Source organism: Sebastes fasciatus, chromosome 6 (genome assembly GCF_043250625.1).
Source record: "Sebastes fasciatus isolate fSebFas1 chromosome 6, fSebFas1.pri, whole genome shotgun sequence".
Classification (NCBI taxonomy): Eukaryota; Metazoa; Chordata; class Actinopteri; order Perciformes; family Sebastidae; genus Sebastes; species Sebastes fasciatus.
The window spans coordinates 16,100,926-16,118,315 of NC_133800.1; the positions used below are offsets into that span (position 1 = coordinate 16,100,926).

Here is a 17,390-nt window from a genome sequence, read left to right on the forward strand (position 1 = left end):
GTTAATGTTAGCTAACATTAACTTAGCAGACCGAGGTTATTCACTTGCAAGTCTGATAAGAATAAAATGCGACATGTTTCACACTTCAGGGACATGTGTAAAGAAGCACAGTGCAGGGTTATAAATATATTCCTCTGTAAGTTTGATAGTTAGAGCTGGTGCTGCAGCAGCACATAAGATGACCACATGAATTTGACTGCAGAAGGCGGGTAGCTCTGGTCAGGTGTTGACTTGCGGACTTGAACTTGGCTTATTTTACTTCGGTCAACTCTCTAATAGAGACTCCAGCAGAGATAATGTTATGTTAGAAGCACCACAACGGGTTCATTTTAAACATTAATCTAGGTAGCTGACTGACTAATGATTCCTATAGCAGTGGCTAGCTCAGATAACAATCAGCACTGCTGACCAAAAGATGTTAGTTTGTGCCGGGACATGGCCTGTTTTACTTTAGTCTAAACCAGGGGTCAGCAACCTTTACTATCTAAAGAGCCATTTTAGGCAAAAAAAACAACAACAAAAATCTGTCTGGAGCCGCAAAACATTTGAGCATTGTGATGAAGGTAACACAGTTTATAGTCTAAGTATATAGTATATAATTCTAATGCAGTGAGGGCCCAAGAGCAAATGTACTACGGAGTATTAGGGCTACATTGAGGGAAAAAACATCTGAGATTTACAGAATAAAGTCATAATATTATGAGAAAAAGTCGTAATATTACGAGAATAAAGTCATAACGTTACGAGAAAAAAAGAAAATAACACGGAAAATTACTACTTTATAATATTATGACTTTATTCTCATAATATTAAGACTTTTTTTCTCGTAAACCGATTTATTTATTTTTCCTCAATGTGGCCCTAATACTCCATCGTACCGTCCTACCATAGACCTACAACAATTATGAATAAAAATGAAAATGTAAACAAAAAACAGTTATTCAGTTCCATTTTTAAAAAGCCACAGGGAGCCACTGGAGAGGAGCTAAAGAGCTGCATGTGGCTCCAGAGCTGCAGGTTGCAGACCCCCAGTCTCACGTTACTAAGTAATACATACTAAGTATGATGATGATCATTATTATACACTAAGGTTATCACAACAGGTGTAATTTAATTAATTACAACAATTAGTACTGCTGCCAGATTGGGAGGCTTGGCTTTGTCCTGGTACAATAAATCCAGCTGAAAATACTGTAAAAGAAGTTAATGGCTTGCAATGAATTTATTTAATCTAAATTTCTCTATCAACCAGAACAAAAATGTGTTGGCTGCTCTCAAATAGACATTGTTAATTTAAATTACTATAATGCAACTTTCTTCACACTGAAGTATTGTGCTTTTTAATTCAAATATCACAGGTTCAAAAGGGTACCAGATTTCTAGCCTGGCAGCTGAAGACCAGCTCAAGACTTGCTGCTGATGTATGATGCCATAACATCTTCGAAGATGCTTGAAAGGTGGGACACAACCTTCAGCCTAAGGTCATAGAAGGGGCAAAACACTTAACTTGATCAGCTGAGGCCCGCTCTGTTATGAAAGCAGCTGAAATATGATGACACTGAAACCAGTAATGATACATGTGGTACATGTATAACTTGAAAGATCATGGGAGCTCATTGCCACAGATGTTCATTTTTACTTTGTCTCTTTTATTCCCTGTCAGACTGGGATAGTGATTTGTCCTCCTTCCATCTATTGCCACCTGCAGCTGGACGCAGAAGAGTCACAATAAGCCCCACTGATGCTGTGGACAAACTTGTGCAACATTGCACATTTTCACAAGGTACATTTTAAAACTGTCTTGTAGCTTTTAATATTTTTGCTATTGGGGCTCAAAACTAACACACTGTACATACTGGGAATAACAAAGACTAACTAGATTATATGCCTATAATAAATTAGTGTAAAGATATTTAAAGGTACATCATTACACAATGAACAGAAACTTCTGTTGGGTAGTAAAAGTAGTTTGCTTTTTCCCTCTGAAATTATGTTATTACTGTCAAGTTGTGATATTTTGTGCTTTGCTGCAGCATTAAGGGGAAGAGCGGGTCAGCAGCTGTACCTCCTAGGTGCTGTTTCATTTGTCAGACTTTGCATAAGACCAGCCAGTAGATGGTATCTTAATGCAGAACTTTTAGTTTCTATCTCTGCTCAAGGTTGAAGCTTATTTATGCACACGCTTGACAGTTTTTCGGTTTTCTCTGGTTTCAGATGTGACAGGCAGGAAGTTTAGATGTGAGCAGCCAGTTTAACTCATTAAAGCTTGCCATAGCTTATCACTAGGAGACATCACCATTAAAACACACTGAACATGGACCAATAAAACCATTTAGTCTGAGTGATGTGGATAGTGGTGAGATGCTGGCAAGATTACTAAAAATCAACATGCATAAAGACATTTTCTGAACTAACTGGGTAAAGCTGAATGAGATTTAGGAAAGGCCTGGTCACCTGCAGTTCCACTGAGGGTGAAATACCAGTGTTCACTAAAGTAACTTAGATACTTTTGGTAGACACTGCTTTGTAGTCGATTAGCTTTTGATTGACCATTTCAGTGAACATTGTCATGCCTACAAAGTAAAGTATTAGATGGAGAAGGGAAGGATGGTATCAAAGTCTTTTGATTAACAAAGTGCATATGGTTCAGATGGTGGTTTATTGTGTCTTTGTTCTCACCAGTCTACTTTGTGTTTACATAGCTCATTGTGATTTTAATTAATTTCAGAACCTTATGTAAATGTGCCCGCTACATATTTTTAGTAGAGCCGAAATTAATTTGTGTGAGATTTGACAAATTACCCCCTTCAGTTCTTAGAACAATGCGTTATTTTGCCAGAAATTTGGTCTTCAGAATGATTTATTAAAGTCAGCTCTAAAAGTTGCAGGAAAGAAATCAGAAATGTAAAGTATTTTTAAAGTGTAATTTAACTCTTGATGCTAAATGGGAAAATATTCAGTACATGTTTACACTTGAGAGGCAAAGGGGAAATCTGGGGTTAACACCTGTAGTGCTACAGTTAACACTTGTAATGACAATTTATATGTCCATGTAGTGTTAAAATACACTGTAAAGTCTTAAATGACTGAGTGCTGAAAACTTAATTTAGCACTGACTAGTGTAGACCTATATAAACACTGGGCCAGTGTGAACCTCAGCTATCGTAGTTGATTTAACAGTATTTTGCTGTATACACTTGAACTGTAACATGACATGACAGCATTGATAGTGAGGTTACATACAGTATGCTTCCATGTGTTGAATAGGCTGCCTCTTCTGTCTCCTTTCACTGTGGTGAGTTTGCATGTGGGTGTGCGACGGTGTATGTGTGTGGCTCTGTTGTATCCCGTCCACTGTTTTTAGAGGAGCACTGGAGCGGCTAATATGCTGGCGGGTGCTGGCCGTCACACTGAAGAGAACTCGAGCAGTAGCTGTGTGTTTCTTTCTACCCCCAGGTCCACACAACCTGTCCCTTTGTGTCCCAGGCAGGACCACCCCAGGGACAGTCAATTTACACTGGGTGCACTCTGAAACACAATAATAGGATTATGGGTTTTTAAGTCCATTCCAGTGGCAAAGCATGTTTTAGCATAAAAAAATATTTCTTTATACGTTAGCAAGAATCTCGCCACTTGTGATCTACATATAAACAGTGTTCATAAATCACTTGTTTGAAACGGGCCTCAGCAGCTTTCAGTCAAATCACATGATCTTCATTATTAGATGGAGTCTGCTCAGTTTTTTGTGGAATTACAGATGTTCAAATTATATTACAACTTCCACTTTTTCCTGAACATTTGAGGAGGTTCAAAGTTAATTCTTGACCTTGGCAACAGCGGTTTTATGCCAACATAGATGAAAAGTGCTCAGAATAAATGGAAATCATTTGGTCATTTAATTTCATCAAAAGCTCCAGAATCCTGTCTCAACAAAGCAATTTCTGAGCACATGTTCATGTTACATGTACTAATGGTGATAATGTCACGTTTCACAAATGATAAGACGCCCACTAATTGCTAATACATTTGGGAGTCCTACAGGGTTTTAGCAAGTGGTTGCATGTATGGCATTTATTTTGATTCGTGAAACATGTCAAAATGATCCGGACAGGAATTGATTTCATGTTGCAAATCAGTTTGCATTCTTTGAACGAGTAAAACTGACCCCAGAACAGCTACTAAATTGACTTTTCAAATGCTATTTCCAAGGTCAATAATGAATTTCAGATCAGTGGTTGCGTTGGACTTCATCAGTTGTAAAAACTTTATTGTAGTCTATTATTAACCGTCGTTTTATTTTTATTTTTTATGATGATGATAAGACATTTAAAGGTGGAGTCTAGACTTCTAATCCAGTACACTTCTTGTCAAATTAAGCAAATATCTTCTTGCTAGCTGTCCGTGAGTGTGCTGAAAAAAATCCAGTGTTCATACACAACCCTGGCTTTGTAAATGGCTCGGACCAAGCCACTAGGGCTGTACCTAATGACATTTTTTACATTTGAAGCTTCTATTGAGGTTTTCGATTGAAGCTTCTGTGCCTGTGTACGGCAGCAAGTGAAAAAAAAAGTTTTTTAAAAGCTAAACGCCAGAAAATATGGATTGAAGCAGAATATTTTGTTAAATAAAACATGTGGAAACGATTACATTTATCTTTTTTCTATAAATTTTGACTTTTGGACTGAAGAGACAATTACAGAGACGAGGACGTGCCGCCGTGGTGGTGGTCACTGTGTTTGTGTTTTTTAAATAATTAATAAACAGAAAAAGCTTATAGATTATGCATTTATAAAGTGCATGGAGAGAAAAGATCGGTCACTTTTCATGTCAACACTAGTGACAGCGGAGGCCATTAAAAACACTGCGGCCGTTGTGCCTAAGCAGGCAAATATGAACAATGCAATTTTACGAAATTAGACAATTACAATTAAAATCTGAACAAACCATTTACAAGAACTGAACTTGAATTGACCTGCTGTAGCCTAGCCTGAACTCAGAACTCGCTAATCAAACGCATCAAGGAGATTGCTGCAGAGGCGATTGTCATTCGTTTTTGCGTCTTTGCCTTGGACAGACGACTTCTCATGGCCGTTTTCATTTTGTTCTGAAGGCTGAACCTGCGCTCTGCTGCCACACTGGAGACAGGAATTAACACACTTCTCAGGATTTTCTGATCCTGCAGGCACTTGCCTCAACCATAGGAAATCCAGCAGTGTGTGCTCCCTCTGCACCAATAGTGCAGTCACAGACGCGCTCCAAGGCCTCCAGTCCGTTATAATGATGGACGGCCTTCAGATTTTTCCATCATTGCTAAAAAAATTCAGTCAGTGACCGAAAACATTTGGCTTACGCAACCGCTGCTTCAGATCAGTATTTCTTTTCTTATGTTGGGTCACTTCTGATACGTTTGTCCTGTTTAATAACAGTATAACAAGTTAAATATACTGGGCTGTTGGCTGATTGGTTGGTTGATCTTCTGGTTAGAGGTCATTGGTTGTTGTAGCTGTTGTCAGATTACAGACATAAATTCCAAGCTGTGTAAATGTATTATCTTGGCATATTTCATGTTACTACCATCCTTTTTCCAAAGCAAAACTTGCTGATGGTTTCTATTTAGTTTCAGTATGGAGCAGTAACTTGCATCATCATTATAAGTTACATCATTGATGCACAGTAATGCAGTTGCATTTAGTGCGCACTTTGAAAACACATCTTTGTTGCTGCATCCTAAGGAAGCTCATGTCAGGTTTGAAAGTATAACACAGCATCAAACAGGGATTGAAACAGTTTGAAACGGGGTAACAGGATAGACTTCGGAGACCAGGTCCAAAGCACACCGGAGTTCACAGATTTAAGGCAATCAACTTTATTAAAGACTAACGTTTTGACGCCAACTGCGTCTTCATCAGAGTCAAACCGATCTCAGACTCACATTACCTTAAATAACCTCCCCTTATTGGGAACTGATTCACCATAGGCTGGAAAAATGGGAAGTATAATAAATAACATATATCACGACCATAAAGATAAATACATCCAACATCCAAATATCTTATATACCTTACATCCCTAATGAGGAGCTCCAGTCTACAGTGGGAAACGTTTGAAACGGGGTGTTGTGTTAAAGCATCTCTGTAACTGTGAAGCTAGCATGTTGCTTGTCAGTATGTGATTGGTGTGGAACGCCCTCAACTCCACAGGGTTTCTACAGGTTCAGCCTCAGATGATCCAGCCACTATACCCAAGTGGTCCCAAAGGCTGTGTTAAAAACCCGCTGTAAAACTGCCCTTCCATTAGCTGAGCAAGAGTATAGCCTAACAAGACCAATTTGGTTGGCTAAGCAAAAACCTCCTTATTACCAGTGCAGTCAGTCCAGCTGGTGATTCATTTAGGCACATTCCCCAGGAGTTCGATATTGTGATGGATCTCTTGCCACGGAGCTGTCAGCCCGTCAGTATTTGTGTTTGTTTGTGTCATTGCTAGGCCACATGACCAAGTGATTTGTGTAGTAGCATTGCAGACAGAAGGCAATATCACCAGTCCTATTCATTAGTATGCTGCAGTATAGAGAGAGAGCTGCTATCAGATCAGGGGAAGCCTTGGCAGGAGAGCAGAGGAAAAACAGAGAGACGGAGAGACATGAGTACAGGAAGCAGCAGCACATAATGAGGGAAACGTACGAGGAATGGCTCTAAAATATGGTAATCTTAATTTTGTTAATATAAATTTGCCATTAAATAATATACACAGCCAAGAAATGACCCTGATTTAATTTTCTTAAGAGCACTTCTCATTCAAATTGGTCTCAATAGCATGAGTCATTCAACTGTTAACGGTCAGAAAAGACCTGATAATTACTGTAAGAGTAAGAAAAGAAATGACACATTGAGACAATAGGATGGAGAGTGATAATATCCTGCTTGTTTTTGTACATTTTCTAATATTATCCTCTTAAATATCTCACAGAGGAGAGAACAAATAAGCCAGAAATTAGATGCAGAAACCTCTAATAACAGCTATTCACCAGCTGTCCCTCCTTTTTGTGTGTGTGCACTGAAGCACGTGTGTTGGCATGCGTGTGGACTGTGTGTGTCTGTTTGTGTGTCTACTGTATCAGTGTGAACTGTACTTGTGATGTATAGTGAGCTGGGCAAAGAGAGATGTTAAAGGATATTTTTTGCCTGCGTCAGCAGCATTGCAGGGAGGAGGGGAGGGAGAAGGAGAGAGGCAGAGCAATACCAGTAAACAGGTGCCGGCTCTATCAGCTCCTCTCTCCCTCTGCACCTCTTTCTCACTGCGCACATATCCACACATGCATTGTACATGAGCACTAGACACACTTATACTATAATACATATATTCTTACCACCCTATGTCTTTTATTGTATGCAAAACTATAACAGGGGATCAGGGAAAGAGGAGAAAAGGAAGGCAAGAAACCAGAAAAAGAAGTCAATGAAGCAAAGCTTTTGATCTTACTGTATCACACTTTACAATCGACGGCCAGGGAGTGATGTGGAATAGCCTTTTATTGCTGGCAGCCTCACTCTAATAAACACAAGCACACTGCACCAACATCCTTGCACGGGTACCAATCCAGTCTGCTGCAGCGCCTAAACAGTAGAGAGGGAGAAGGGTGCAGAGAGAGGGGGAGAGAGTAAACGAGTAAGAGGCAGGTTTTTTCTTTCCCCTCATGCATGTTTTAGATTTTTTTTTATTTCCTCTGGTATGTGTGTGTGTGTGAGTGATTGTGTGCTTGGCTGTGGTGATGACGGGTTCCCTGTGCAGCCTAGCGATCCTCCACAGATGGACCCACAGCGGGACTGTGAGATGCTGAGAAATTAAATACAGGAAAAGGAAACAAAATCAATGCAAGGAAGGAGAGCTGACTTTGATTCAAAGCTGCTCAGGCTATTCCTCAACTGACTGTCAGTTCATCCCTCTTGAATCTTTGTTGAGAGGAGAGGGGGGGGGGGGGTCGAAGCAGTTTCACAGAATGTCAAAGCAGTGAAGGGAAGAGAGATGTAGAGAAGGAAGACAATTCAAAAAGAAGGAAAACCTGTTTGTTCACTGCTATTTATCTTTTTTCTTCTTCTGCACAGAGAAAGAGGGAGACCACAGAGGAAGGCAGCAGAAAAATTGAAGGAGGGAAGTGTACGTGAGCGATTTGAGAGAGGGAGTGTGCGAGCATTGGAGAGTGAGAGAGAGAGAGAGAAGGAGAGAGAGCAGCGCTGCAGTAGCATCCCACAGCAGACGGCTGAGGACTGCCGATGTGTGTGTGACTGCACTGCTGAAGAGGAGGAGGAGGAGGAGGCAGAGGGTGAGCACGCTCGCAGACTGCAGGGCCATAGAGGAACACAGAGCAGCAGCGGCAGCGCCAGTGTTGGCCGGCACCAGGTAGAAGTCCCAGCGCTGTCGCCCCCCGCAGACCACCGCCGTAGGATCTGGACACGCCAACGCCGCCCAGACCTCCACTACCAACGCCATGGCACAAGCCGCCAAACATCTCCGCAAGAACAAGGATTTAGAAGCCCAGCTAGAGCAGGATCGCAAGGACAAGGAGGAGGAGAGGGCCAAAAAGAGGAGTCGCTCACGGGATAAAAAGCGCAAGGTACTGGGACTATTCACAGGTGGGGTAGTCAGGGGTGGAGTGACGGGGGGGTAGGGTGGGGAGGGAGGGGTGGCTGGAGAGGGGGGCAGGAAGGTTGAGACGCGCCCCCCCCCCACCCCCCCCCCCCTTTCTTTCTCTGTCATGCTAAGCTGTGGTCAGGGGTGCCGGGGCACACATGGAAACTCAGTCATGAGTGTGTTTCTAGTGTGTGTACACACAGTCTCCCTGGCACACATGTATGTTCTGTGCATACAGACATGGGGAAACGGTACAACACACTGCATGCTCTCCTACTCCCCTTGACTTGCTTTATACCTGCTTTATTGACTGTCCTGTCTAAGTCGTCTGATAAGGCAGTGTAGTACTCTAGCTCTCACTGTGTCTCTGTCCCTCGTCACATCTCTGTCTCGTCCCCTCTCTCTGTCCCCTCTCTCTCTCTTTGTTTTCACACTGCGGTATGGTGTCAGTGAGCGAAATTTCACTACAGCACTAATTATCCACGAGGACCGCGAGCTCGCCAATTTCCGCAAACCGTCCGTTCTCTTCTCAGCTTTTTCCTCTCTGTGGCATTTTAATGACTGCAGAGCAATACCTGCAGACTTGTGTCTGACCGAGAAGTCCCAGGCAAAGCCGGAGCAACTGGCAAGGGCTCCTTGTAAACAATAAATCTCTGCTCCGCCAGTCACCGACTGCAGGGACGCATCACCAAGCTTGCCGAGATCCGCAGATTGTGCTGTTGTGTATCGGTGGCAAATTGGTCCTCAGCAACCGAGTATGAGTCCAGCTGCCCTGTGAGCCTGCACCGTGCCAGGCTGGCTGTAAACCAATCTGATGCTGATGCAGTAGAGACAGTGTTATGGACAGAAACACAGCGCAGCTTCCACTTTCACAGAGAGGGGAGGCAGGGTTGAAAGGCTGGTGTAGGGATTAGATTTTTCTTTTTTTTGTGCAAGGAAGACGAGAGGGAAAGGTGGTATGACTCAGATACACCTGGGGTAGATGTCTCTCAGTAGGGGTTTTGCTCCTCAGTTCTTCAGAGAGTCAGACGCAATCGTTTCATCACAGACACACATGCCACCACTCTGTCTGCGATGACTGACATGAGTTACTGTATCTCCATATTCTCTACCTCTAACCTCTCTAAGAGATGCTTGTGTGCGTGTGTTTTATGCATGTGTGTAAGTGCATGTCTGGCAAGATGAGATTCAAGGAGGGAAAACCTGCAGCTCTAACAGTATGGATGAGGCAGGGATAAGATTTCTGGCGAGGGTACTAATGCATCCCAACTTTGACTGAAAGTGTATGGTTTCAGAGGATCCCATATCACTTACGTAACCATGCAGCTTAAGTCTTTCAAATAAGCTTCCTGACTCCCCTCCAGCTCCCCCTCCCAACCGCTCTTCCTTTTTTTAACACCGGCTTACAGCCATTCCTGGTTTCTGGGGCAGATGTTAACACTGGGGGAATTCTCTCTCTTTCTCTCCAGTGCCCTCTTTGTTTCCTCTGTGATGCCCGCAGCTACGTAGTCAAATTCTACAGTACATTCAGGAGCTTCCTTATATTGCATGGTGGTTAACAAAACCGCCGTCACACTTGGTTGTTTTCCTTCTTTGCCGCTCGACCCCTGTTTTCCGCTAGTTGTTCCATCAGCTGTCTTGTGTATCGACCTGCACCTCTGGAGTGTCCCTATCCTCTCGGTGCAGGCAAGGTCAACACTTTTCTCTTTGACAGAGCTACATTTTTCACCCTATATGTTTTGTTCACACACATACTAACACACATGCACACTCACCAATTTCTTTCTGTGTCATTTTGTCAGCAGCAAACCAGGCTTTTGTTATGTGAGCTTCAATTTCCTTCCTCACCGGAGGCCTTTCAACCGTTTATCCTGCACAATTGATGTATTTTGACATATGAAGAATCACTCGTTGCTTCTTTGACTGAGCTTTACTTGTACATTGAATTGTTTCAACCTATTGCGGTTGATTTATTGTTGCTCGGGTATTTTTAGTTGCAGTAGCAGGAGCAGGAGCGCAGTGCTCTGAAAGGATGACGGTGTCAGCAGGTTACTTCAGACTGTCACCTGGTCAGTTGGTCTTGTGGCCTCTAGGGGCTGCTAGCTGGGCTCTCAGAGTCAAAAGCCTTATTTATTAGGATTGAACGATTTTGAAAAAAATATCCAATTGTGATTATTTTTGAGTGATTTTGATATGATTTATGATATTAGAGGGAATGATAATTTTAAAAAGTATTCTTATTTTAATTGAAAAACATATTAAAATGATTCTGGTGTGATTTTTAACAAATGTTGCGCCTCCTGCATTTTGGAAATTGCAGCGAATACGATTTTGATTAATTGTGCAGCCCTATGATTTACTTTCTAGTAATACTTTTTAATCTATCATCTTTTAATTTTGATTTTCTCGAAGGGATTGTTTTATTCCCTTTAATGTTCTAATTGTGGCTAATGTATGTTGGTGTTTTACATGATTATTTCCATCCCCGTGGGGAAACAAATCTGTGTCTGCTGATGAATGACCAGAGTCTTAAAGCCAACAATTCATCATCAAAGGCTGAAAGTGCCATTTTAATTGGCTTCATGGTGTAGTGGCATTATACAGCACAGGTCAGTTGCTGAGCAGTGGCTAATGCTGTCCTCAAATTACTTTTATTGATGAGTTTGCTCCTCTTGAAAAATGAGCATTGTCAGGATGTGAACAAAGCCCTATTGTCCTAGTCAGCACCTATTTTCACCTCATTCTGTATGTGGGTTTGTGTCTACATCTAACGCTGCTTTAGTGTGAACTGTGACGTGGTTTACCTGTCGAGAATGGCCCCAAAGTATGAAGTAGTGCCTTTCTGTGTTTGTATTGTTTGTCTCATATCAGCATGACAGATAAAATGTATCTAGTGCAATTTTTTTATTTCAGGCTGTTTACTTAGTTAAAGATTCAGAATCATTCCAAGGTCACAGGAAATGTACACCTGGCATTTATTTCTAAACTGACTGTCTGTTTGTGATATTCTGGCCTTTGCGTTCTTTACATATTAGCTGCTTAATTTTGGTAGGTAGATAAAAGGTTTTTCAATCTCCTGCTTTAAATACAAATGTAGAAAGACAACAAGAATTGTGAACATAAAACAGAACATGAATCAAGGTCTTTTTCTTCACGACATTTAATGCAAGTTACAAAATAGTGCGAGTTCAAATTTAACATCTAATTGCAAAGTCTTAACAAAACAAACTAAATTTGTCTTGTGAGTTGGTAGTAAAAATAAAATTGTTTCAGTTGGACCCTTAATGACCATTTAGAGATCTGCTTCCTCCCGTTACCAGTTGTTTTAGAGCTGCAGTATGTGATCAGTACTTGGTGAGCCCCCAGGGTATCAGCAAATCCAATACTCCTATTCAGGATATATGTTCAGAGCAGTATTTTTGTGTGCAACAATATGTATTTCTCTCTCTGGTGTCATTTGCCTTTTGCTCAGTTGGTTGGAGCATGTTTTACGTTTCAGTGAGTTTTAATCTGGTAACAATGTTGTGACATGGGATGTAAATCTCTTTACATGCATCTATTGTTATTGTTGCAATAAGGGCGGCAAACAATGATTTTCATTATCAATCAATCTGCCATTTTTTGTATTACTAATGTTGTCCAAAAAGCAGTTTATTTGACTAAAAAAAACAGCAGTTATTTACATTCGAGAGGCTGGAACCAGTGAATTCTTGGCATTTTTGTAAAAAAAGAAAAATGACTTCAACCAATAACGAATTTCTTAAAATTGGTTCAGATTAATCTTTTTTTTTTTTTTTTTTTAGCTTTTTTTAACTTTAGTTGTGATTCTGGACAAACCCTCCAAACATCTCCAAAGGTAGATGGCAGGTGTTGTTTTGTCCAAACAAAAACTGTCCAAAACCGTTTTTTCAGTTTATTGTACAGTAATTTACTGTAATGTAAAAAAAAAAAATGATGCAAATTCTCACATTTGAGAAGCTGGAACCATCAACTGTGAAACATGAGATAAAGAATTAATGCAAACAGGTGCTGATTCATTTTTTGACGATCGGCTAATAGTTGTAGCTAGAGCTGCAATTATTTTCATTGTCCATTAATCTGTCGATTATTTTCTAGATTAATCGATTAGTTGTTTGGTGTATAAAATGTCAGAAAATTGTGAAAAATGTCAATCTGTGTTTCCCAAAGCCCAAGATGACGTCCTCAAAGGTCTTGTTTTGTCCACAACTCAAAGATATTCAGTTTACTGTCATAGAGGAGTAAAGAAACCAGAACATATTCACAATAAAGAAGCTAAAAAAATTACTCAAACCGATTAATCGATTATCAAAATAGTTAGCAATTTAATAGTTGACAACTAATCGATTCATCGTTGCAGCTCTAGTTTTAGCTAGATAAAACTGTTTTGATGTAAGTTTTGCCAGATCATATGTAAAGTCTGTGTTTGATGTTGCTAAAAGGTCATCATTTGTGTGCACATCCAGTTTCTGTTAAGTCAAGCTTGTCTGTTACTTGCAAGGCAGTGAAGTGCAGAGAAAGAGGACTGACCACTTAGTGGTGCTGGTACTCAGACCCATCAATACAATAAGTCTGGTCAGGATGCACTATGGCTCCGTTGTTGCTGTAGATTGTCTGGCACTCAGAGGTGTTGGCTGCAGCTGAAGATCGCAGCCTATCAGGCATTTTACAGGTAAAAATCCGCCACATAGACTCTCAGGTTCCTAAACGGCAGCCTCGGTGCAGGACTGTGCAGCTAACATGGCTGCCGGCGAATATTGCAATGGTGAGAGTTCTATCTAAGCGCTATCTCCATCTTCATATAAAGTAGAGGTGGCAGCGGTGGATCAGCATTCCAGCCTCGTCTCTGTCTGCCCTCCAAAGTCTCTTACCCTCGCGGCCTGGACAGGAAGCAGAGCCTTCACTGAGGTTAATGTGTCTGAAACCGATTGGTACTGTAGTGCTGTAGGTGTTGATGCTGTGTTTATGTGTACAGTATGTATGACTGCGTGTGTTTGGTGCAGTGGATTATGCGCTGCAGCAGTGACTAAGCCCATCAGATTCAACTCTAGCACCTGTCTGCCTGCTTACCTGTACCTTCACTGTAATCAAACTGATGAATTTTAAATGAACCATTCTTCAGGTCAAACTGTTGGCAGATGGTAATCAATTTCTTTATTGGCTGCTATAACATGTAAATACTTTTTATGGGTGTGGATCTTTGTCTCGCATCTGGAACTTGGCTTCAATCGATATCTGTTTCAGACACATAAACAGTGGCCTCTTATTTCACCTCTTCTGAGTGTCTTTAGTTGGATATTGGCTGGTTCCCCCAATAAGGGCTGTAACTAACGATTATTTTTTATTATCAATTAAAGGGACTGTTTGTAACTTCTTACAGGTAAAAATCAATCCGGGTCGGTGTCCCACGCTCGCATGTGGCTACGCTGTTCAGACTCAGACTCCAACACAAACTACACAGAAGCACCAAAACCGCAAAGTTATATCTAGTGAAGCCCGTCTTGCAAAACAGTGTTGGCCGCGGTCGGAGGACGCGGGGGAGACCGTAGCTTTGGTCTCCAGGGCCGGAGTCTCGGCTGTACTCGCTCCGCCTCACGTGCATGCGCGCACACTACACACTTCAGAAGAGTTAGTTTAGCTCTGAGAATATCTAGTGAATGTACAGTGGACGTTTGTGCAGAAATAACTGCTGCAGCTCCTCCGGACCAACTGAGGTTTCCTGGGTCTTGTGAAGTGACGGGGCTCCGCAGCGAGAAACGTTATTGTCTCATACCGTGTGCCGGTGTCTCCCTCCGGCCGCGGTCGGGAGGCTGAAGCAGGAAAAGCCGACACTAGGATCAGCAGTGATTCATGGAGAGACCTCCGTCTGGTCAACTAACATTACTGCCAGGCAGGTGAAATATAGAGTGATGTTGTGGTTTTAGCTGATGTGTGTCGCCTCACTGTTTTGACGGATGCTCGCTCACATTCATGTAGCATGTGCACACGGGCGAGCGCGGGCAACAGGACGCTGACTTTCGTTGACTTAACGGCCACGGGTGTCGCTGTTAACAAGCATTTCTGATTCTTACAAACAAATATTTTGAAATTTTAGGATTACGCTTATTCGCTGCCTTGCTGAAAGTAAGATGAGAAGATCAATACCACTCAAGTTGCCGGGCTATTTCTTGGCCCGAGCAATAACTTCTGGAGTCTCTGGTGGTTGCCTGGCAACCTCACGGTAGGCCCAGACTGCAGGTAACTTAGTTTTCTGTGTAGATCAAACAAACAAGATATATAATGTGTTAATCACTGAACTTAAGAGGGACTGGTAGACGGAAGGAGCCGGACGAACTGTTTCACCCCGTTTCCAGTCATGAGAGAATGAAGTAGGAGACCCCTTGAGTCCAACACATTTACATATTCATAGGTTGTGTATTTTTGAATTATATGGAACAATGTGGAAAGCCCATATCAGACAGAACATTTTATTCAAAGCAGATTATAATTATTTGTTATTATGTGTTTTTTTAAATCTGTCAGAAGATGATATTTTAAAGTAGACTGAGTCTTAAGTTAGAAGTTAAATAGGTCATAATTCCCTCACTATTATCTATTTTATATTATTGTGAAAACATATCCTTCAAACAACTGTATTTATTCAAGTTTCTCCCCAAAAACTACATTTGAACCCATCATAACGTTAGAATTTACCTTCGCCCATAACTCATTTTTACTGAATAGAGCCTGAACGCATCATAATGTAAAACAGGGAAAAATTAGGGTGTGTCCCCTGGCGGCGTCGATGGTGAGTTTACTGCGTCCGAAACACTTTTTCTATTGTTCCTGGGACGCCGTTAGTCTCGAGTCCTGGCAGTACACAGTACCATTTTCAGAAATTTTGGCATTGACTTGGTACCAAAGTATCGGTTCTCGTGACATCCCTAGTCACATCCCACCCCTACCGGTCCATGAGACCACTCTGTGACAGCTTGCCGGTCCTCACATCCAGTGTGAAATTTGTATTTACTTTCTATTCTGAGAGAGAAATTTGATATTTTTACTTTCACTCCTCTGTAGTTGGGGTTTTCTGGAGCCAGTATGTAGTGGCTGTTTAACTGCATTTTATTGCACTTCCACATAGATCTTGGGTTTTAGATTAGTATTAAGATCATGTTAAGTCTTCATAAGGTCACTAATATGTGTGTGTGTGTGTTAGGCTGCGGCTCAGGTGGCCCTGTGGAACCCCTAGATAGATGAGTCAGCAGGCCTGGCCGAGGCACTCACTCATGTTGATGGAGCCTGGGAATGAGTCTCAGTGAGTCCAGCTCCGGGCTGTACAGTAAGTGCTGCTGGGGCAGGTTGGCCGTGAGCTGCAGCCTACTCTCCTTTAATTAAAGCAGAACTGGAAGGCGCACGTGAGGCCAATTCACCAACCCCCACCTCTCTCCTCCCCTTTCCTCCATTTACCAGGGCGATAGCAGGTCTTTATTTATGAGCTGAGCATGATGAGTGATTCCAAAACAGATACCCCACCACATCCAATCAGGTTTATGTGATTAGAGAGACGAGACGACTCCCCTGCTCAAAAGCTACTCTCCAATCTTTGGTAAAATAGAAAAAAATATGATGAAATAAACAAGCAAAAAGACATCAAGCATCCAGCAGGCAGTCCCTCTCTGCAGGGATTCGGCTTCCCCAAAACTCCAAAGCCTGAGGATAGATAGATTTCGGTTTCATCCTCACTGCAGTGATTCATTCTTTCATTTTAAAACTGAAGCCACAAGCATCAGCTTCCGCTTATGTTGTGTTATTATTTCTGTAATAAAAAAAGCCGGCAAGATACAAGAGCATTTACTGGTGTGTTTCCCGGCTGATGATTGTAAATGAAGCTGAACTGACACGTAGGACTGCAGTGCTTTCAGCAAAGCATTAGTCTCCCAACAACAGGTTTTTGTAAACCTCCAAAAAAATCTTAACAGTAGCGGCATCCGTCTGCGTTCGTCCTCCCACTGCACGGTTAAATCTATTCACTTGTGAGACAGCACGTGAAATGATGTGTCACATTGTGAGGGGCTTCCTTAGATTTCCCTCCTAGTGCCTCCTCTCTATCTCTCTCCTTGGCCGATTGCGCTAATCTCTCCTCCCAATTGTTATTCTAATAGTGCAGCTGTTACGTAACTCTGAAACAAGAATTGAGAGATCAGGGTTATTGAAATGGATCCTCACCCAAATAAAAGGGGAGAGAGCGGGAGAGAAAGAATGAGGCAAGATCTTCTTACAGGAATTTTATAGGTCATTGCTGGACAGCTTGTTGTGAAAAAAGGAACGATTTTGGTGTCCGTTACCCAACCTGAACTCTTTTCCCTTTAAGCTCCTCCTGGCTGATGAGAGAGGAGAGAGGAAAGGACAGGAGGTGGAATAGGGAGCTTAGTGCGGTTTGATGTCCAGGTACTCTGAGTCCTGCCTTGATATCCTCAGACTCTGCAGCATCTCTTGGACTGATACGTGCGATAGCTGGGAGCCTCTGCAATGTGCAGCCTACCTACCACTTACTGTATTGATTTGCTCTGTTTTTCTCTATAGAGAAATATTTTATTTGTCCAGGGTGTTTGGCTTTAAACAACAGGGCATATAACTTACAACAGCAGGTGTTTTGTGCAATTTGATGCATTTTTCTATCCTCATCCATCTTTTACTGACCTTATGATTTTATCCCCGTCTTTCCTTTTCATTCATGCTTCAGCACACAAAAAGGAAATAAA

The 17,390-nt window shown here is 41.8% G+C and overlaps 1 protein-coding gene and 1 long non-coding RNA gene across 2 annotated transcripts in view; both read left to right on the forward strand.

Moving 5' to 3' along the window:
• ank1a (ankyrin 1, erythrocytic a) overlaps positions 1–17,390 on the forward strand; it is a 121,630-nt gene that overhangs the window by 14,937 nt on the left and 89,303 nt on the right. Inside the window, exons 3-5 of the mRNA XM_074637942.1 lie at positions 1,359–1,457; positions 1,664–1,783; positions 8,103–8,611. Of these exons, the coding sequence (XP_074494043.1) occupies positions 8,486–8,611 (126 nt within the window). The 5' untranslated portion in view covers positions 1,359–1,457; positions 1,664–1,783; positions 8,103–8,485. The remainder of the gene's footprint in view (positions 1–1,358; positions 1,458–1,663; positions 1,784–8,102; positions 8,612–17,390) is intronic.
• On the forward strand, positions 14,729–16,255 carry LOC141770189 (uncharacterized). The gene is made up of 3 exons (XR_012594452.1): positions 14,729–15,014; positions 15,845–15,967; positions 16,099–16,255. It is a non-coding gene; the product is annotated as an uncharacterized LOC141770189 (long non-coding RNA).